This window comes from Actinia tenebrosa, unplaced genomic scaffold (genome assembly GCF_029948245.1).
Source record: "Actinia tenebrosa isolate PJP-AT-01 unplaced genomic scaffold, QUT_ActTen_1.0 PGA_scaffold5__44_contigs__length_20552954, whole genome shotgun sequence".
Lineage (NCBI taxonomy): Eukaryota > Metazoa > Cnidaria > Anthozoa > Actiniaria > Actiniidae > Actinia > Actinia tenebrosa.
Window position 1 is genome coordinate 8,664,549 of NW_028292582.1, and position 21,113 is coordinate 8,685,661.

A 21,113-nucleotide genomic window follows, 5' to 3' on the forward strand; every position below is an offset into this window, starting at 1 on the left:
TTCTACCGGTTTTAGCCAGGGCGGTATCCGTGAGAATTTGCATGTGCTTTACCGTTTTGGGAGAACGTAAAAAATAATCATAAATGCTATCTTGTTTATCGGTACTTTATTCTGGTTAAAATTTTCAGCTTTTTCGGTTTTCCCTCCCGCACAAGTTGAGGCCGAGATCCTGAACTAAAATTATTAAAAAATAAACAAACTAGGAGTTACACATGCGGTAGCTCGCATGTTGCATGGATTTCCCTGACAATTTATGCGACCAATGCTTTAGAATCAGTTGATTCGAGTCATAGTCCAATTTAATTGCTAGGCGGTCTGTGCTTGGTAATTGCATGCAAGGTCGCGAAAAGACGCATAAACCTTCATCTTTCCTACCGCAGAACACGAAGCAATGTAGACTAAGGCACTATCAAACATTTCGGTAAGATATTACTGAACTTAATCCTCATGCAAGAAATTTTGATCTAGAGCACGAAAGGAAGGAAGGAAGGAAAGAAGGAAGGAAGGAAGGAAGGAAGGAAGGAAGGAAGGAAGGAAGGAAGGAAGGAAGGAAGGAAAGAAGGAAGGAAGGAAGGAAAAAAGGAAGGAAGGAAGGAAGGAAGAAAGGAAGAAAGGATAGAAGGAAGGAAAGAAGGAAGGAAGGAAGGAAGGAAGGAAGGAATTAAGGAAGAAAGGAAGGAAAGAAGGAAGGAAAAATTAAGAAACAGTCCCATGAGAGGAAGGCTACAGTTAGGGTTACTATCTCTCCAAGAATACTCTTTGCATTTCGATAACCTCGCCCATAGAAGGTCTGTTATCAGGGTTGTCACCAACACATCTCTCTATCATTCGTTTTAGATCCTCATTCCTTACTAGTCCAATCTGTCTTTCCCTAACTTTTGGGTTCGGTTGCTGACTCGTTGACAGCTCGCAAACTAATACACCATAGCTGTACACATCAACCTGTAAGAATGGAATAATAAGGATTAAATATTTTACAATTACTTACAAATTTCTTGGGCGCTGTTGGGTTATTTTTTATCATCAATGAGAGGACAGACCAATAAAGCTGACGTCAACGAGCGCGCGCTCTTTCCGTTGGTTGTTTTGATCGCTAAAGATGAGACGTTTTTATCGTTTTTGTTATTGTAAAAAAAAAAAAAAAAATAGACATCAGTTTTGTGCCTACCCTCTTATTGACGAAAAATTTCGTCATCAAATTGTCAAAGTAGTACTGTATGCGGAACACTACTTTGACAATGTTATGACGCAATTTATCGTCTATAAGAGGACAGACACATAAAAAACTGATGTCTATTTTTTAACTATCAAGCTAGTATAGGTAAACTTCAATGAACAACAGCCTTTTTAACTATACAACGCTTTTCGCTAACGATAAGCGATCGCAATTTGCCGAAAAGTGTTGTATAATGTGGTCGATTGGCTAGACATGAAGGATCGTTGAAGCGGTCGATTTTATTTTGAAAAAGAATTAACGATCCTTCATGGCCAACCAATCGACCACATTATTCGCAAACAAATAGGTTTACTTCGAGACTACGATATAGCGCCGTTTGTCGCTCGATCGACGGCTTGAGCAATGGACCTTTCATCAACACAGACGGAGAATGGGTGGGGCCGAATCCGAGGCAACATTAATGCCTTTAAAACTGCGACGCCAACACAAAAGCAAGCAAGAGAGCACTAGTTTTGCAGAAAGCAGCGTGAAAACATGACAAATTCTTAAAATATTTTTACTGAGTTGAAGCCTGTGGATATGGCGGGAAACTCTAAAAGGATGAAAAGCGTGCGCGTGTATAGTGGCGGGAAACTCTAAAGATGAAGCGCGTGCGCGTGTATAGTGGCGGGAAACTCTAATAAAGATGAAGCGCGTGCGCGTGTATAGTGGCGGGAAACTCTAAAGATGAAGCGCGTGCGCGTGTACGGTGGCGGGAAACTCTAAAGATGAAACGCGTGCGCGTGTATAGTGGCGGGAAACTCTAAAGATGAAACGCGTGCGCGTGTATGGTGGCGGGAAAATTGTACAATGCTCCCCCTATGATCGAGACTTCGCTATGCGCCTCTGAATGGTGGTCAAGCATCGATCATTTTGTATGAGAGGAAATGACGCTAAATGAAACCCAGCAATAGTCCCCTTCACAGTTCTCAGAGCCATCTTGAAAGGTAGCCGTGCCTTTGCATCGACGCGGTTAGTATTTTATGTTAAGAAAGACTTCATGAAATGGCACCTAATTTATGATTATTTGTAAATAATAGTTGTCCAAGGTGATAAAAGGTCTCCATCATTGCAAGTTCACCGTTTATCTCGCTTAGATGTAAAGGCACGGCTATAAACCTTTCGAGATTGCGCAGGAAACTGTGAAGAGGAATACTAGCATTTACTTACCTTAACTGTCTGTCTTGGTGAGAGCACTTCCGGTGCTGAGTAGAAAGGATTTCCCGGATTGATTGACATGTTCCCACTCTCAAAATCCGCTGACCCAAAATCACACAGCTTCGCGCGCCAAACATTTCCTTGACGCCACACCATCACATTCCCTGGATTCACGTCACGATGAATGATTGGACGAGGACGAAAGCAATGTAAATAATTCAGCCCATAAGCTACGTCTTGACCAAGCGTGATCACGTGACTCGGCTCCAGTACTTTATCACGTGTTAGGAGCTGAAATAGTGACATGTCCATTAACTCAGTAACCAATAGCGGGCTGTTAGATCGATAGTCTGCTACTCCCAGAAATTGTAGAATACAGGGATGGCGTACTAAGGTAGCGAATGTGATTTCTCGATCAAATAAGAGTTTATTGTGCACTGATTGGATGATTTCGTGGAGTTCTTTAACCGCTACTTTCATTCCACGGAAGTTGCCCTCGTAAACCTTTCCCCAGGCCCCAGTACCGAGAACTCTATCGGTCAGGATAATTTCATCTCTTGTAATCATCCACGGTTGATCTTTTCTTAGGATGTCAGCAGAACGCTTCGCACGGTTCCTATCAGCTTCTAGATTCTGTACCGTTCGTTCCTGCGCTTGTTGACTTGCTTCGAGCCGTCGCAAACGGTCCTCGCAAGTCCGTTTTTCTTCTCGAAGTCTTGTTAAACTGTCTTGCAAATTTTGCCTCTCAGTTTCAAAACGTTTTTCAATACTTCTTCTTTCTTCGTCAGCTTGTCGTTTCAACCTCTCGGTTCTTTCTAACGCGCGCTCCTTGTCAGCTAAAGTCGTCTCTTTTCTCTTTAACTCTTCTCTTACTTTCCTCAAATCTGATTCAATTTTATCTAACGCTTGTCCTTTAGCTGAAGCCTCCATCTCTTTTTGTCGAAGCTGGATTTTATCTCTTTCTTTTTCTCTGTTAATTTTGTCCAAAGTGAATTGTATATCCGTGCAAGTGCGTTCACTCTCTCTGAGCTCTTTTTGAAGCAGGTCTTTTTCTCGATTCAAATTACTTAAGACCTTTCTTCCTTCATCGATGAGGCTTTCCCTATCTTTCAGTTGTGTTTTTAAACGCTCATTTTCTCTTCTTATAGAACTTACTTCAAACCTTTCCTCATTTAGTACTCCATTCGCCTCAGACTTTTCTTTTTTGGTTTCCGTATGTTTTGCTTTTTCCAAAGCAATCTGAATTTCTTTAGCAACTTCTTCTTGATCGTGTAACTGATTCTGGAGATTTCGAATCTCAGAAGTAGAATCTTTCAATGATTTATCCTTTTCGCTTAAGTTGACTCTAAGTTCTTCAATTTGGGTTTTCAGATTAACGTTTTTTTCGCTGTATCGTTGTATAATATTGTCCTTCTCTGCTATAACTTGGTCTCTCTCTTCAATTCTCTCTAGGCATCGTTCATTCTCACCTATCATCTTCACAAACTGTCTTTTCCCTTCTTTTATTATATCAGTGTGACCTCTAATTTCAATCGCTTGTTTAGTGATTAACGATTTCATATCCTCTTTCTTTCTTGGTATATTAACTACAATTTCATCGCCTGATAAATTCTTCAAGTCCAAATCATCTTTACTTCGTCTTTTCTGCTTTCCTTTTTGGGGTTTCTTTCCATTTTCTTTCTTGCTCTCGACTTTCTTGCTTTCTTCCTCGTCGTCTTTGGCGTTTTGTATGTCCTTACTGCTTACAGATTCGAAGCTAATGGATCGTTTGAGCGGGGAAGCGGGCTTCTCTTTAGCACTCTGGGTATCAATGATTATAAATATCATAGATTAAAAACTCTTTTACTCCGACGAAGGACTAGCGTCCGAAACGTCAGTAAGTTTTTCCATCTTTTCACAGTATATAATTTACCCTTTTATCATTATCTGTCTGTCCGTGTCGATTGGTCGAGGAAGATTGGTTACGAGTCAAAAGTCCCTGGGGGAGGGGGCTGGGGAGGGTCCCCTATTTTGGCTTTATCATCCCTTGAAGTCCGGGTCGACTCTCTTAGGTGCCAATCTATTCCAACCTCCCCTCCCCTAGTATCATCGTTGGATTATTACAGTATACAACATAGAACAATAGTCAACTCTTATATTAGAGAGCTATTATCATTATCCTTTCTCAGCGAAGGCTTGCTTGCAGAGTGTCAAACATCGAATCTACTACGACCAATGATAAAGAAAAAATACTTAAATTTTTGTCAACATTTGAATGCTATGTAGTCAAAATATAAATTTGGATTTGAAAACGAATTAATTTTAAATACTTAACAATTGAATTATCGAATCAATTAACACATTCTAACGGTTTTCTAGTAACTGTACAAACTTCTATCTTTTAAAAATCAAAAACAAAACTTACTAAAAGCGGGTTTTCTATCATCGGATTTAACATAGAAATAGCTAAAAAATGTTGAGGATAAATTTGAGTAAATATCTCACGCAAGTGTGTCTTAAAACAAACTAAGATCGTTGAGTCTGAGTATCACTTATACACACCTGGTTTCCCATTAGTAAATCTTTTTGAAGTCGGTTTTCACAAGTTTAGAACACCTTAGCGACTTCCTTTTCCTTGCAGAGCAGAGTATCGTTTCCAAGATGTCAGACTTCTTCAACAAAACAAACAGTTTGTTCATAAAAGTTTGCTAATTATCTGTATTCGTCTCAGAAATACTAACGTAAACAGCTCTTTCGTTGTTCTAGTAAAACGTTAGTTTTCCTTTTTTGGTAGTTATATTGGATTTTGAGACAGTGAAAATGTTTTTAAACAACAGTACTTCGAGGTGTAGCGAGTTGTGAATTAGATTAGGTGAGTCAGAAATGTAAATCAGCATCTTGCTGTCGTTTCTTTGATTATACGTCCGTGACAGAGATTACTTGATTGATTTAGAACAAAAGCAAATTTGGCCTAGTTAATCCACGCGTAAAATCATGTGCATTTGCGAGGTCATGTGGTAGGTATGATGTCATTACGCAGAGGAAATACTTAGAAAGAGCGGAATTAGAGTGGTTTTCATAAACCCGTGAAATACACACTGCAGGACCCGGTTGTACGAAGGGTGGATAGCGCTATCCAACGTGTAAATCCTTATTCAGTGGATTAGTCGATGCTGTAATCCAATGTAACGCGCAACACTCCCTGTCGGTGCAACTGCAACGCACTATTGCGATAGCATCAATTAATTCGGTTTCAAATGAACGTTACACGCTATCTAATTGTTTTACTGCAAACGTATTGGAAAAACATTCTTTGTTTAACGTTCTCTTGCTTTCATCCGTATTCGAATATGTTACAAGCAAAAATTGAAACTCAATAAGTAAATGGAATGGGAATATCCCACAGTTTTTGTTTCAAAAAAATGTCTTTTTCGATAGAGCTGGAGGTGATCACCACCACCATCAGCACCATCATCATCACCACCATCATCACCATCACCATCATCACCATCATCAATACCATCACCACCACCATCACCATCACCATCATCACCACCATCATCATCACCACCACCATCATCATCACCATCACCTTCACCTTCACCATCACCATCACCATCACCATCACCATCACCACCACCATCACCATCACCATCACCACCACCATCACCATCACCATCACCATCACCATCACCATCACGTACACCAACGCCAACATCATCATCATCACCATCTTCTTCGGCTTCTTCTTCTATTTTTCTTTTTCCTTCTTCTTCTTCATCTTCTTGGTCTTCATCCTTTTCTTCTTCTTCTGAAAACAACTCTCAGACAACCTAGTATTTTCCATATTCATTTGACATCGCATCGATTTTCTTACATCACAAGAACTTAACTGGTTGACACGGAAAAGTGACAGAGAAGGCATGACATCCTAGTAATCACCACATTAGGTTTGTCATATAGTAGCAGTTCTTCCATTTACAGTAACAAGTCCACTTTGAAGCAGATTACTTTCCTGTTGCTCCAACAAAGTTATAACTTCAGCCATTGTTGGCCGTGCTTCGGGATCATCGTGAACGCATCTCATAACCAACTCGCGCAACACCCCATTCGTTACCAGATTCACCTGCTCACGCGTCTGTTGAGGGACTGGTAGTTCACGTATACACATTTCGCATAGAAGTAAACCAAAACTGTAAATATCGACCTGTAAGAGAAAGGACCAATATTACACATGCAATTTTTAAAATATTTAAATTCTATCGATCAATGTGTGAAAAATTCTTTTTAAACTGTTTTGTAGGTGAATAAATTCATTATAAGTACTGGTTTCCAAGCAGACACACGGTGCAACATTGCGCGCAACATTGCAGGCAATATTGCAGAAGTAGGATAGTTTTCTACTACATCATCAAATTACTTCGTGTGACATGGCTCGCAACATCAATTGCATGCAACATTGCGCGCAATGTTGCACAGTGTGTCCGTAGGTAGCTTTACACACACACACACACACACACACACACACACACACACACACTACCACTACATTTAATATTCTATGTTGACTTTTACGGAGGGAGAAAAACCAGAAATTATCCAAAGAAAATACTTATGGCAAGGGACGGAATAGAACTCAGACATTTCAACGGATTGTTGTGAAAATGATTTTTCACTACCGCAAGTCAAGAATATAAAAGGTACCGACTGATTATTTTTGGTTGACGGCAGGAAAAAAACAAATTTCAGCGTGCAGCTCGTAACTACCGAATTCGCAGAATATGGAACACCGCAGCAAACAAACTCAATCCACATACTGATTTTTGCGGAGGGAGGAAGACTGGAGAATCTGGAGGAAATCCTCGTTGGAGAGAACAACACAGCAGACAAACAGAACTCAACTCACCTTGGTTGACTGTTGCGAGGTGGACGCCTCTGGTGCTGCATAGATCCCAGCCCCAGGGTTTACCGTCATGCATTGCCTCATGAAATTAGCCGCTCCATAATCGGAAAGTTTGGCGCGCCAACATGTATCACGTTTCCATAGTAACACATTAGAACTACTGATGTCACGATGAATGATTGGAAAAGGTTTATTAAGATGGAGGTAGTTGAGAGAACGAGCAACGTCTAACGCAATAGTGATGATTTCCTCTTGGTGAAGGGATCGACGTGAAAGAATCGCTCGTAGATCAGTGTCGAGAATTTCGGTCAAGAATAAAGGGATCCCATCGTCATTTGTAGCACCAATGAACTGCAGTAAACAAGGATGGCGACAGCGAGATGCGATACTCATTTCCCGTTCAAAGAGCCTACGATTATGAGGTGAAAGAATCAGCTCGTGGATCTGTTTAACTGCAACTTTACTTCCTCGAAACACGCCAACCTTAACTGTGCCCCAGGCGCCTGTCCCCAAGACCGTGTCGGTTGTCGTCACTTCCTCTCTACGTATTATCCAATCACGAGGTTCGATCCGCCGATTTTCTTCCATCAGGCCCTGTGACGTGCTAAGCGCGGCTTGTAGCTCTCGTATCCTTCTCTCGCTATCAGAGATAGTCCTTTCACTTTCTCTTAAACGCTGTTCGTAATTTTGTCGTTCTTGTGTGAACGATTCTCTTTCTTGGCACATTTGTTGGCGTTGTTCACGAAGATCATTTTGAACTCCATCTCTTGAACGTCGGAGTTCATCGTTTTCAATCCTCACGCGACGAAGCTCGTCTTCCAAACTTAATCTTGTAGCGTGTTCTTCTTGATACCTTTGTTCATTTTCCTGTATTCTTTCTTCCCTTCCTTGGAGTTCTCTATCTTGCGTTTGTCGAAAAAGTCTCTGATTCTCCAGCTCATCCATGTGTTGTACACACGCATTTTGGATGCGCTGTAATTCTTCATTCAAGCCTTGTCTAAGGCTCCTTTCCTCTGCACAAACACGTCTCAATTCAGCCAGCTCATTCTCTTTTTCCAGCTGCTGTTTATCACGTATTCCACGTACGACTTTTTCTTCTTCCAATTCTCTGCGCGCTTGAATCAAATCTGCTTGCACCTTCCTCATCCTATTGGACGCCTCCCTTTCTTGTCCCAGCTCTTGTCGTAATTGTCGCAACGTAATATTTTGATTCTCAAGTTCTCTATTTAACGTATCAATAGTTTCAATTTGTTGTCTTAAAAAATGTTGATTTTCGCGATTTGTTGATTGTAGTTCTTGTATCTTTTCAATACTTCGATTCCTCTCTTCTCTTTCTAGTGTCAAAAGCTTCTGGTGATGTTCAAGAGTGTGGCGCTGTTTTTCACTGTGCTGACCAAGTAGTGTAATGTGTGACTCGATTCTGGAATGATGGTGAAGGATGTCACGCTGAGTGTCGGCCGTCACGCTTTTGGTGTCACTTCCCTTCGTTTCTTCAATGGTTTCAACACCTTGTTTCTCGTCAGTGTTGACTACGCGTTTAGTGTGGCATTCAGCTTTCCCGACCGGGTGTCGCGCATCGTTTGCGGATGTTTTAGGAGGTGAAGAAGGTTCTGGCGTAACAACATCAGCCTTTCGTCGTCTACTTCGAGTCACGATCTTGTCCTCTTGTTGCGCATCACTCGTGACCTTACCAGCAGTCTTAGTCGAGGATTGCGTTACACTGTTTTCAGCTATGCTTGTGTTAGTGGAACTTGAATCCTTTAGTGAGAAAAGAGAAGCTATAACATGGGATATTGGGTGATGTAATGGAGGGAAGGGCGCGCGATAGCGGTGGTGGGTGTTCTGAAATAAGGAGAAAAACTTACCGAGGTAGAAGGAGAGCTTTCTTGGAATAAACCTTTCTTAAAACGTGACTCTAAAACAAATAGAAAAAAACAATTTCAAAATTCCAGACGGAATTTTCCAGGAATTTTAAGCCACAGTACGATCCCTGTATAAATATTCAAACCGTAACCTGGCAAACTACTTTTATCTGCACTATTACCTAGCAACCTATTTTTATTGACACCGTTACCTAGCAACATGCTTGCGTTTACACACTTACCTAGCAACCTAATTTTATTTAAACCTAGCAACCCAATTTAACCGTTACCAAGCAACCTACTCTTATTGACACCGTTACCTAGCAACCTACTTTTATTCACACCGTTATCTAGCAACTTACCTGTACTTACACCATTACCTAGCAACCTACTCTTTCTTACTTAGGCTGCGTTCATAATGTATGGTAGAGGGGGGTGAAGGGAAAAGGTGAAAATTTGAAATGTCCAGAATAATTATTAACACCCCCCCTTAAAGTCATGCAAAAAAATACGATCCCCCCTAAGCAAGGCTTGTAGCTTCTTCCAAAAATTATGCATCCCCCAATTTTCTGATAAAAATTTGCCCATCATCCCCTTTTTCCTACAAAAATTTTTCCGATGCCCCTCAATTTCACCTGCCCCCCTCCTCCGAACGCAGCGTTACACCGTTACCTAGCAACTTAATTTTACACCGTTACCTAGCAACCTACTTTTAGGGGTGAGTATTTTCCTCGGTGGTATGGTTGCAGTAGGAGAGGAAGGTTCGGTGGCCTTTTTACTCTTCTCGCTATCTTTTGATTCTGAAGGCGGTTGTTTGTCTTGTGCCGTCTGTTCTGTTGTTTTTTCTTCTGGGTAAAGCAAGGAGTTCATCTCTGATGGACTACAGAAATTCAAAGATAAAAAAAAAGCTTTTGAAATACAGAAGGAAAAAGCGAAAACAATGTACGACATTCTTATGAAAAACGAGCTCTGAATTTAAAAAGTGAAAGGCAGTTCGAGAAACAAGTAAAGCCCCGTTTACACTGGCGATTTTTGCGGCGATTTTTGCTGCAATTTTTGCGGCAATTTTCGGAAACATGAAATCTTTTGTCTCATCCTTCAAAAGAGACATTCGTCTAGGAAAATGTTGGTATCCTGAAAAAAAACTTTACAAGTAAATTCTTTACCATTATTTATTATGGACAAAATCGCAAAAAAATCGCAGCAAAAATCGCTAGTGTAAACGGGGCTTAAGAGGAAATTCAGAGAAACCATGCATTTCCCTTTGCGGATTTGTATTTCGCGCCAAAAATGCGGCTAACTTTGACTGATATTTAAAGAATGGTTTGAAGAGTGGATGGCTAACTAAGTGAGAAGGAAAGGACGAATGGATGGTAGAATAAAAGAGAAAGGATGGAAGGAGAAATTTCAAGACAAGAAAAAACCCAGCAAACTCTACCTGACTTCCTTCCACTTAATTTGGTTTGCAAGCCTTTTCTGAAACTATAAAAAAGAGGTCATAGAGAAAATTAATGTTGACTTTAACACAAAGAATAGAACAACAGATTGGTTCTTGAAATATCCGAGTAGAAGTTGCCACACCTTTGTTTTAAAAAACATGTGAAAATTGTTCAGTATTTTAGAAGTAAGTGTGGATCTTAAATTAGCGAATTTCACAAGCCAAAATGACGAACTATCTATTATTTGGCTAGTTAACTACTGCCATTAGTTCAAGCTCTGTAAATTTGTCTTTATTTACCAGTTCAGTGAGGTCTTGTTTTACTTCTCTTGTTAGTGAGTTACTGTTCAATTGAAGGAAAATTCTGTTCTTGCCATTACCTTCAAATGAAATAGCAACAGAAAACAGTTCAGTTACAAATAGACGAAGTTGAAGAATGGTAACCTTTATTTACTACTTGCTTTTCACTTGTAACAGAAGGATAAGGGACTTTACTGTCTCGAAATGGTGTTTTCTTATTTTAGACCACGTGTCATTCTCTTGAGAATAAGATTCTTTGTTTGAGTTGTATTCATATTCATATATCTTCTCATGTACAGTACAACCGTTAAACAAAGAAATGATACTATAGGGAATGAAATGGGGTCTGAAATAGGAAATCAATAAACCAAGCTAACTTAAACAGTTGTATTTTGATCAACGAACAGACTCATTGCAGCTCTTCTCTAACAAGTGAGAAACAAAGTCTGCACATGCTCATTGCTTATGCTAATACTTGTGGTACAAGTGTAAACCAAGCCTAAATGAACCACTCTTGTAGGGAAAGGGAACTATATAGCTTGACCCCACTTAATTACCTAATATTCATTATACTTTTAACTCCCAGTTCCTCCACTTTTAGTTTTTAGCAAGCCTCCATCCCTCCCTCTTCCCTAGTTTTAATTCTCTGTCATCCTGGAAAAAACTACAAGCTTTACTCTATTCACCTTCTTGCTCAGGATCCAAGAAGTTTCCCTTGTCTTTATTCAAGTCAAGAATGGCCTTGGTAGCAGATTTGGATAAAGTTAATGCAATAATTGGCTTAGATAATTCAAAGCTAACCTGAAAATACATCAAAAAATATGTATTCTTATTTATATATTTTGTAACTAATGTTTTGTGGAAAAAATTGCATTAATACATGTACTTACTGTACAATTAGTGAAATCTTTGCAAGGAATCTTGATAGACATCGTAGAATGGTCTAAAATTGATAAGAATCAAAGATAAATATTGACAATAATGGTTTCGTTGGGTGAGATTATAGTTTGTGATATCATTAAAAACATTTAATGTACCATCTAGTTCAGCCTCCACAAACACTTTTTCTGCATATATCTGGAATAGCAAGAAAAATTATTACTTTAATGTATTACTATTCAAGACTTCCCTACCCTCCAGGGCCTGGTCGAACAAAGGATGGATAGCACTATCTCAGGGATAAATCTTATCCAGTTATTATTTATTAGATAACAGCATCACTTTATCCACTGGATAAGGGTTTATCCTTCAAATAGCACTATCCACCCCTCGTACAACTGGGCCCAGGTTAGCTACAGTACTAACCTTAACTGGTGCAGATGCTTTAGCATGTAGTGTACCAATTACAACTTTACTAACATGCATGACAATATAGATAGCTTTTTTCTTTGCCATCTCTTTGGCAGGTTTATTACTTGATACGTCAGAGCATGATGGTTTATCAGCTTTGGGTGGGTCACTGACAACTTTACTTTTGATTGACAGTTCTTTCCAGCGTGTAACAGTAGTGTGGGTGTCGTTTTTCTGAACATAAATTTAATTGGTTATTACTAAATTGAACAACATGAACATTTGATAGCCCATTAGCCAGCTAGCTAGCCAGCCAACCAACTGACAGACTGACTAAACGACTGTTCAACCAACCAACTAGCCAACCAACTGATGGACCGACCGACTGGCCGACCAACCAGCCAACCAACCAACCAACCAAACGACTGACTGAATAACCAGGCAACCAACCAACAAGTGGTGATAACAAGTAGAGTACTAGCGTGGACCAACCAACAGACTGACTGTGTGACCAACCAACTGACTGGCCAACTAACTGTGTTTCGAGTGAAACAATAATGATAAAAAGGTAAATTTTACGCCATGAAAAGATGAAAAAATTTAGTGATGTTTCGGACACTAGTCCTTCATCGAAGGACTAGCGTCCGAAATGTCAGTATGTTTTTTCATCTTTTCAAGGTGTATAATTTACCTTTTCATCATTCCTCAATCATAAACCTGTTGTGACCTTGGTCTTGATGAGCACAAAGCAAAGAAAACAGTCTTTGGTAATAAATTACCTTTGGTGATCCCAAACTTGTTAATAAAGCATCTGAACTTAATGTCTTGGACTGACTAGCCATTGGAGCAACAGATGATGCATGCCCAGTATCCATATCTTCCTGTGCGTCGATATCCATTGCTTCTTCATGCTCTACATTCCTGTGGCTCATTATCTTTTGCTGTGTAGTAAGTGAACCAAATACACTTTTAGTACTACCAAAAACATGGTGAGTGCTTCCTGTTCCAGGCTGGTATGCTAAACCATTAAGACTATGATGTAATCCACTAGGTAATGACTGTAAAGAACCATGTATTGGATTATTAGTACTTGTGGAAGAAGTGCCAGCCATTCCAAAGCTAGGCAATGAACTAGCACGAGGGGGACTGAGATATCCTGTGGGGTGGTTTGAGTTGCGCCATGACGGTGTACTTCCCTTGTCGTGATGAGCTCGCAAGCTGCCATACTCTGTTCTATGTCTAGATCTTGTTGTTCTTGGAGAAGTAGTTGGAGAGTTTGTTGGGGAGAGAGATCCGTTGACTATGACTCTAGATGTAGATGGCCTGGGCTGTCCAAAATGCTCCATATCATTCCTCCTGCATTACCAGTCATAACCTAGTAAATTAAATATCAATAATCAGTTAGAGTGAAGTCATTAAACCCGTGAAATAGATGTTAGACTAATACACTTTAGTAGACCCTAATTACATTGTTTTCTTTTGTGTCTATTTGACTATTACACGTTGACTAGTATTTTTTATTTCACGGGTTAAATGCCTTCACTCTAGATAATCCAATGCAATCATTCCCAATAAAATGAAATAACAAAATACATGGTGGCCATGTTGGATGATATAACAAGAGAAACAAAAGACAAAACTATGAAAACCCATGATCCCATCTCTCCACACTTCATCATCACTAACCAATTGCTTACTATCAATCACATGACTTTTTGGAGTTGACTGGGGGGCAAACAAGCGGTTGACTGGGGGGCAACTAGCGGATGCTAAGTCAAAATAAGTCCTCAAACTATTGTATTTGACTATTTCTACCACAACAAACCAGAAAACAAGGGATCAAAACAACCTCCAGGATTCTACAAGCCATCAAAAAAGAGCTATTACCAAAAGTGACGTCTATTGATAGCAACCTATACCAACAGGGACATAAGAACCACTGAGGATGTAAAGAAACCCTGGCACTGACCACCCTCATGCTAACTCTCTTTTGCGATTGTAGATTGCATAAAAAGCAATTTGAAATTCCCAACTCAATGTTAAGTGCCTTGGATTATAATAGACCCCTTTCAAATTCAAAATTACCGCTGTCTTCCTTGATTACAGACTCATTTGCACAGGGTTAGCCTTGAGTTTGTGCAGAATATTCACGTGTTCCAGTCAAGGTCTGTCGAGTTTCAAAATATTTTTATTGTTGAAGTTGTGCATTCTTTACTTTTCTGTTGGTATTTGTGAATATTTAAACACTGATGCGAGGCTAACCCTGAGCAAATGAGTCTGTAATCAAGGACCGCAGTGGTAGTTTGGAATTCAAAACTGGTCTATTACATTATGTATATATAGAAAGGCTACTATGTAATATGACTATAATCATAACTCATTTATTTATCGCTATTATTTATTAAATAATAGGTTTTTTTGGTTACAAATTAGGTGTTGTTTAGCAATATGGTTTTTTCATTGGGTTTGTTGGGAGTCCAGTAAATCCCATGGGGTCTAAACCGTAACATACATTCAGTTACTGTATGCTCAGATAAACAAGATTTGACGTTTTTCTTTCATCAAAACAAAATTAGAATTACCAGAACAATTTAAGTCGTTAAAAATAAATAATTAAATCTTAATTAGAGTCTTATGTTCAATATTCCCTATAATCATATAATCATACCTACAATATAAAAATTTGAAGTAGAGTGCAAACAATATAACTGTGAAACTTTAGTAATACTAAATAGTACAATTTCATGCAAATTCTATTGTTTTCTATTGTTTAATCAGCACTATTTTGTACTATTTAGTCATTAGTGTTTCACGGATTAATTGTTTGTACTCTAGTTATGGATAATGCATTTACTAGAAAATGTCTGCTACGAATAAGATAGTTGTAAAGGTGAATAAAGAAAGCTCTCTCTATATGATTCTTAAGTAAAAGCCAGATAATCAAAATGAAAGTTGAATTAAATATTCTATTATTATTTTTTCTCAATCTATTGTTATTTCATATCTGTGATTACTATGTGCAAAATAAGCTTTTAGAATTACTTTAAATGAAATATTTAAGACATTATTTAAAATGTAACTTCTAATAAATTGTCAATATATTGAAAACAAATATATTTTAAATTTGACTAAACAAACTCGTTAATAAAAGAAAACAACAATTGGAAAAAAATAATTCCAGAAAAAAATTGAAATATAAACTTCACTGAGAAAAAAATGTGTCTCATTTTACTGAAAATCCTCCTTGACATAGAATAGAAAAGATCACCATTTATCGAACAAAAGCTGAGCACAAAGAAAATATCATTTTAAGCTTATATTGACAATATAAAAACCAGTTGAAATTTTTATGTAGGCGGCTAGTGGGAAGAAAAAATAACATGATCTAATAATTATGATTTTCGTATTCTGATTTGAAAAAGCGATAGAAATTCTATACAATCAGCATTAAGAATAAACGTAATATCACACAAGCAGATAATAATGAAGTAAAATATTATTCTACAATCGAAATCAGCTCAGCAACGAAGCTAAGACGTTGCCATCTTTGAATTCCCCTTACAAAGAAACCCTCGACTTTAAACCCAAGTTTCTTACTTATTTTAAATCCGATTGAGATAAAATATGATTCCTTTCGTTTTCTATTATGTATATTAAAGATCTAAATGAAGTTTTGTTAGTTTTTACCTGTTTTTTAGGAGTTTTTAGGTGTCATTTTGTAGAGGTTTTGATGCTTCTTGTCTATGTTTCTCGACATCTTTTTGTTTACATCTACAGCGCACTTTATTAGCGCATTCTTTGTGCATGTCTTACCGCTGTGTCTTGAAGATCCAAATGCTGGGGGAGGGGTAGGTAAGGGAAATTGAATAGCGAAAAAATTTAATGATTGAAAATAAATAAATTAGATAAAAAATTAATTTAAAAAATGTAAAGCACAAGAAAAGAAAATTGATGGATGGATGGATGGACGGAGGGAGGGAGGGAGGGAAAGAGTCGAGGGATGGATGGATGGATGAATGGATGGATGACAGGTGTGAATATATCCCTTTAGAACGCGGAAAATCTTAAAAATATAGTAATCGATTGAAAGTTTTGAAAAAATACCCACTTATTCTAGTTTTAGTAGGCTTAAGTTTCAGGTCACCCATCCAGGTACTAACTTCGCCCAACCGGACCTGACTCAGTGTCCTGATATGGAAGCCCAAGGTTTTATCCACTGGACCACAGTTCCAGGTAAATCAGCATAACAATAGCCGTAAAAACAATGCACCGAATAGACTAGACTTTTTAACCTTATATTTCCAACCGATTCCGTGCGTGGCAGAGATGCAAGGGATTAGCCGATATGGTCTGGGGGCCGGCTGGTCTCTCCCCTGATGCTTCGGCTAGAACATTTTCTTGCGTAATTCGTACACCCAAGGGCAGAAGGATTTAATCGCCGTCAGGTCCGAAGTCCATACGACGCCTCAGCTCTGCGGATGTCTCGGGGGTATGGCAAAGTAGAATCGATTTTTTGTTTTTAATTTCTGCGGTTGGGTTCGTTCAAACCCGACCGTATCCAGAATTGTTTTTATTTAAAAAAAAAAGCATATTGTTATCAAGTTGGCGATATCTTTTTAGAAAGAGTGACTACCCAATCCCTTTTTTTTTTTCCGCATTCAGAAGTAATAGTTTAGTAAGCAAACATCCCATCAGTAAAATTAAGTATATTTTCCTGATTTGAAATGCATCCTGGGAACAGTTTACTGACAAGAGCTTTTACTCCACTTTGTTTTAACTTCTTGTACAATTTACTCTCTCTATATGGCTATAATTTCTGTTTATATGGTACTGCGACATACCGCATCTCTAACCAAAGACGCCAGCATTTCCCAGTCCCCGCGCACATATACCCAACCCATCTCCCCCACTCGTTTTTGTTTAAAGCTATCATGAAATATTTATCAGTGATTTATCAAACTACATTATAAACAATGTGTATATAAAACGTGCATTCCTTGGGCACGGTTTCATTGGCCTACTTACACATCAAATATTGCTACATCAAAAATGCGCACACGTGCTGCGGAGTAGCATGCGGGGATTGGCAGAACAAGAGAAGTGTTAAGAGAAGCGAAATAAGACTTAGGAGTAGTAATCTGAGTTTCAGGCACAAGGGGAGGAGTAGTGCTTCCCGTGTTCTCCATTCCCCACATGCTTAATAACTGCATACAACACAGCAAGCAAGTTTTTAAATGTCTTCAGTAAAATACAAACTATACTTGTTACTTTGGATACGAATGAAGAAATAGAAAGTGCGCATGTGTGCTGTCAAGTCAATGGCGGATCCAGGATTTTTTTGAGGGGGTGGGCGGTCCAAAACCTACACTCAATTATAGTGACGTCATTTTTGACGTAACCTTCATAACGCAAACACGACAACGTGATTTGGCTTTCAATTTATAAACCTACATGACTTTCAATAGAAAAGGTTTACGATATCATAGTTTAAAGATTATCTGTAATATATCGTATGTTAAAAAGGGGAAAACGAGTTGTAAGGGAGGGGGGTCCGGACCCCCTGGGCCCCTCCCCTGGATCCGCCCTTGCAAACACAATGCAAGATATATATAGCAGTTATTTTCTATAAATCATATTTGAGTATCAGTGGGTACGGAAATCGCCTCATTAGTCGAGCTCGTACTCATGTTTTTTTGATGGCGTGCTGCTGTCTCCGCAGTGTCTAACCGAAAGGCATGCCTTGTCAACTGTTCTTTCATATATTGCTTCGTGTTCTTGTGCGGCCTCCAGATAATGATGTATATTTTTGGCCAAAACATGCAAAACAGCAATCCCGTGGCGGCGACAATCGTGGTGGCACTCAAAACAACAACGCTGTATATGTCGTGTATGTTGAGATAGACTGGATAAAATGCAAGCCATGAGATTACTAGAATATACATTGAGAATGCTATGAATTTGCCCTCGTTGAAGTTGTCTGGTAGCTTCCTTGCCTTATAGGCGAAGTAGCTGCAAGTGAATGAAGCGAGGATAAGGATAACCATCAGAATGTTACTGCAAGCTTTGCCTGCTGAAGTCACCGATGGTTTGCAGGTCTGGATATACATTCTGTCATTGGATTTATCTAAGTATGGACTTGGCCGATCCACAGAGACCCAAACTACTATGATAATGATCTCTGCGAGGGCTGTGCATACAACGAAGAAGACATGGCGGAATTTCCCGAATCCGGAAGAGAATTTTGAACGCGGCATTCTTTCTTGGAAGAGCAGTACAATCTTGTTGGTCTTGGCACCAAGAATAACGATACACGTCGTGTAGAAGAGGTAGAACCATACTTGGCTGAGTACGCACACGAGGTTAGATGGTTCCGCAAGGTATACAAAAGGGGCTAAATAACACATAGAAATACAGAAGAGAAGCATATAGCTGAGATCTCTATTGGAAGCTTTCACGACCGGCGTGCTATTGTACTTGATATATAAAAGAGCGACGCACACTGAAGCTAAGAATCCAAGAAGTCCAATAACTAGGAATGCTTTGCCTACAGAGCTGTCGTAGGTAATGTGAACAATGGGTACATCCAAGCATTTAGTGTGCCCTGGATTAGGAATGGTCTCTGGAGGGCATTTGGTGCAGTTCTTGGCGCCGTAAGTCGTAGATATTTCATCATAACCACAATTGATGCACTCCCAACAACAACTGATTTCTGCTGTTTGTCTATAACCAGGAGAACATGTTTCCTTACAGATAGACCTTGGAACATCACCTTTGCTATCTCCATCCCACATAATCATAGCATCATCTAGATCGAGAGGGACATTCCTGGCCGCGACCCAAGAACCGATTTGCGTGAACTCCCAAGAACCATTTTTTTCTTGTAGATTAACGATGGAATAAGATCCATCTGGGTCACCATTGGCATCAAAATGAACTCGTGATACTGGGCTTGTGAAGTTCACATTATGTAAATATCTTAGAAGATCTTTGGGATTCGTTATAGATGGGCATTTGCCACCATCTAGAAGTCCAAACGGTTCCTTGCACCTTTGCATTGCGTCTAATGCATGTGCAATAGCAAAGACAGCATTTATGACATTTGCAGACATGCTCGTATGCATTTTATTAATATAAATTTCTCTCGTGATTTTGGGGTTAACGGTTCCGAATTGTTCGTCCCAAAATTTAGTCCACCAGTCGACTGGTCTGTACGTAGATGGTAGGTTTACTAAGTATTCTACGAACTCATCAACCACACTATTCCGCAGTACTACGCCTACAAGCCCCTTGATCACAGGCATCAAATTTTCATCCAGCATTTTCCTGGAATTCCCCCAACCTTCGCTTGCAATCCACGTCTTGTGCGAAACCTTCTGCCTCATAACTTCTTCCATAACTAGTTTTGCGCCCCTTGAAGTGCAATATAGGACAACAACATCAACATTTTCAAGAGTTTTCAACTCCTTTATGATCTTTTGAATCTTCTCCTTCGTTGCATTCAAGTTGTGCGTAGGCTCTGGAAAATATCCTTCCATTGCCAGACACGTGCCTTTCTCTTGGGACTTTTTTCGAAAGTAATCAATACCCGAGCGACCGTACGCATTGTCCACGGCAATCGCTGCAACATATGTCCAGTTGAAACGACATGCAATATCAGCCATGGCTTGAGATTGAAACCGGTCAGGGGGAACCGTGCGAAAGAATGTAGAGTAAACATTGCTTTTACTGAGTTCGTCGGACGTTGCTGCGTAACTTATGATCGGTAAACCTTCCACTTGAAGTAAGTTGGATACTAGAATCGAACTACTGGAAGTACCGGTTCCAATCATAGCTGGAATACGACCTAGTCCATGTGAATGCGAGATGCAACGTTCTTGGTCTGAATTGCCTTCATACAACGACGACATCTTTTGTCTGTTAACCATTTCTAGAGCGATTTCCATCGCAAGCCTTTTAGATAGATATGAATCGTAGACTTCAAAGCCAAGGCTAATGTTAGGCAGTATTGATGAATCGTTATTGATTTTCTCAACCGCGTAGACCATTGCTTGAGACATAGTCATGTAGTTAGGTCGAAAACTAGCACCAACATGGATGGGGAATATTCCACCGATAGAAATAGTACCATTTTTGACAAACTTACGGTTGACGAGAGACGGGAAACCAATGGCGTCGCCATAAAGACACAAAGAAACGACCAACAGTAAATTTAAGCCACCCAGGATTCGAATCACTACTGCCATCGAGTCGAGTATCCGTCGAGAACCCAATAACGTAGCTGCTAAAACTATTCAGAGCTTACGAAACTTGGAGTTCCGCTTTCGTTCATGACCGATTCAAAGTGCTTTAAGTACCAAAAAAGGAAATATTAGATGTCAGTAAGTAATGTCACGACATGTCACTCATGAACAAGGGATACTTTGGTCCGCACGAAATACGTTCTAGCACAACACCATATATTTTATACTTAATTATTTCATGGTCATTGAACCAAGTTCACCAAGCTTGTATTTTGATGACCTATTCTTTCCAGTTGAGTTGTTTTTTTGCGTGATTTAATCAGTGACCTGAGGCTTTTTCCTGTCTGCTGACACAGACTAACTTCACTAGTTAACTAAGGCAGCGCTGATAAAGAAATTGGATCCCAAAACTATATATATTAAAGTGAGATGAAGCTAATTGACATAAATTATTTCATGTCGTGATGTCAAGAGTTTTCATTTTCGCCTTGAAGTTAGATATTGAATTTAATTATTCTTAATGAAGAAAGCCTTTTTTTCATTTCCTCTGTTTTCCAAAACGAATCTCAATTATAATTCAAAATAGTTCTGACTAAATATTTGGAATTTCGAATTATCGGGTTTTTTTTCTTGTTGGAAGTTACGACTGATCAAAAAAAGGTTTCATATGCTAAACTACGTGGCATACAGCTGTCAATTTATGACAAATCTTAAGTATAAAATTTGG

The 21,113-nt window shown here is 39.2% G+C and overlaps 3 protein-coding genes across 3 annotated transcripts; all 3 read right to left on the minus strand.

The window, feature by feature from the left end:
• Nucleotides 1-89: 89 nt before the first annotated feature.
• On the minus strand, nucleotides 90-5,257 carry LOC116303891 (uncharacterized). The gene is made up of 3 exons (XM_089037819.1): nucleotides 4,916-5,257; nucleotides 2,387-4,174; nucleotides 90-942 (listed from the first exon to the last, which is right to left on the minus strand). Exons 1-3 carry the CDS (start codon nucleotides 4,925-4,927, stop codon nucleotides 739-741), a joined length of 2,004 nt encoding a protein of 667 aa, XP_088893945.1. The 5' UTR covers nucleotides 4,928-5,257; the 3' UTR covers nucleotides 90-738.
• Nucleotides 5,258-5,649: 392 nt separating this feature from the next.
• Nucleotides 5,650-15,915, minus strand: LOC116303890 (uncharacterized). The gene is made up of 12 exons (XM_031713499.2): nucleotides 15,834-15,915; nucleotides 12,926-13,521; nucleotides 12,162-12,380; nucleotides 11,894-11,933; nucleotides 11,747-11,799; nucleotides 11,543-11,657; nucleotides 10,857-10,936; nucleotides 10,557-10,600; nucleotides 9,829-9,998; nucleotides 9,122-9,171; nucleotides 7,260-9,014; nucleotides 5,650-6,560 (listed from the first exon to the last, which is right to left on the minus strand). Exons 2-12 carry the CDS (start codon nucleotides 13,490-13,492, stop codon nucleotides 6,309-6,311), a joined length of 3,345 nt encoding a protein of 1,114 aa, XP_031569359.2. The 5' UTR covers nucleotides 13,493-13,521; nucleotides 15,834-15,915; the 3' UTR covers nucleotides 5,650-6,308.
• A 972-nt stretch (nucleotides 15,916-16,887) lies between these two features.
• On the minus strand, nucleotides 16,888-20,657 carry LOC116303889 (extracellular calcium-sensing receptor). Its single transcript, XM_031713498.2, has one exon. The coding sequence runs from the start codon at nucleotides 20,387-20,389 to the stop codon at nucleotides 17,777-17,779; it is 2,613 nt and encodes an 870-aa protein (XP_031569358.1). The 5' UTR covers nucleotides 20,390-20,657; the 3' UTR covers nucleotides 16,888-17,776.
• Between the last annotated feature and the right edge of the window lie 456 nt (nucleotides 20,658-21,113).

Coding starts and splice junctions, on each gene's coding strand:
- LOC116303891 (XM_089037819.1), bottom strand. Junction 943..2,386: donor CACCAAGACAGACAGTTAAG/GTAAGTAAATGC, acceptor CCATTCTTACAG/GTTGATGTGTACAGCTATGG.
- LOC116303890 (XM_031713499.2), bottom strand. CDS start 13,492: ATGGAGCATTTTGGACAGCCCAGGCCATCTACATCTAGAGTCATAGTC. Junction 9,999..10,556: donor ATTAAGTGGAAGGAAGTCAG/GTAGAGTTTGCT, acceptor GAATTTCTGTAG/TCCATCAGAGATGAACTCCT. Junction 9,015..9,121: donor AAAGCTCTCCTTCTACCTCG/GTAAGTTTTTCT, acceptor TTCTCACTAAAG/GATTCAAGTTCCACTAACAC.
- LOC116303889 (XM_031713498.2), bottom strand. CDS start 20,389: ATGGCAGTAGTGATTCGAATCCTGGGTGGCTTAAATTTACTGTTGGTC.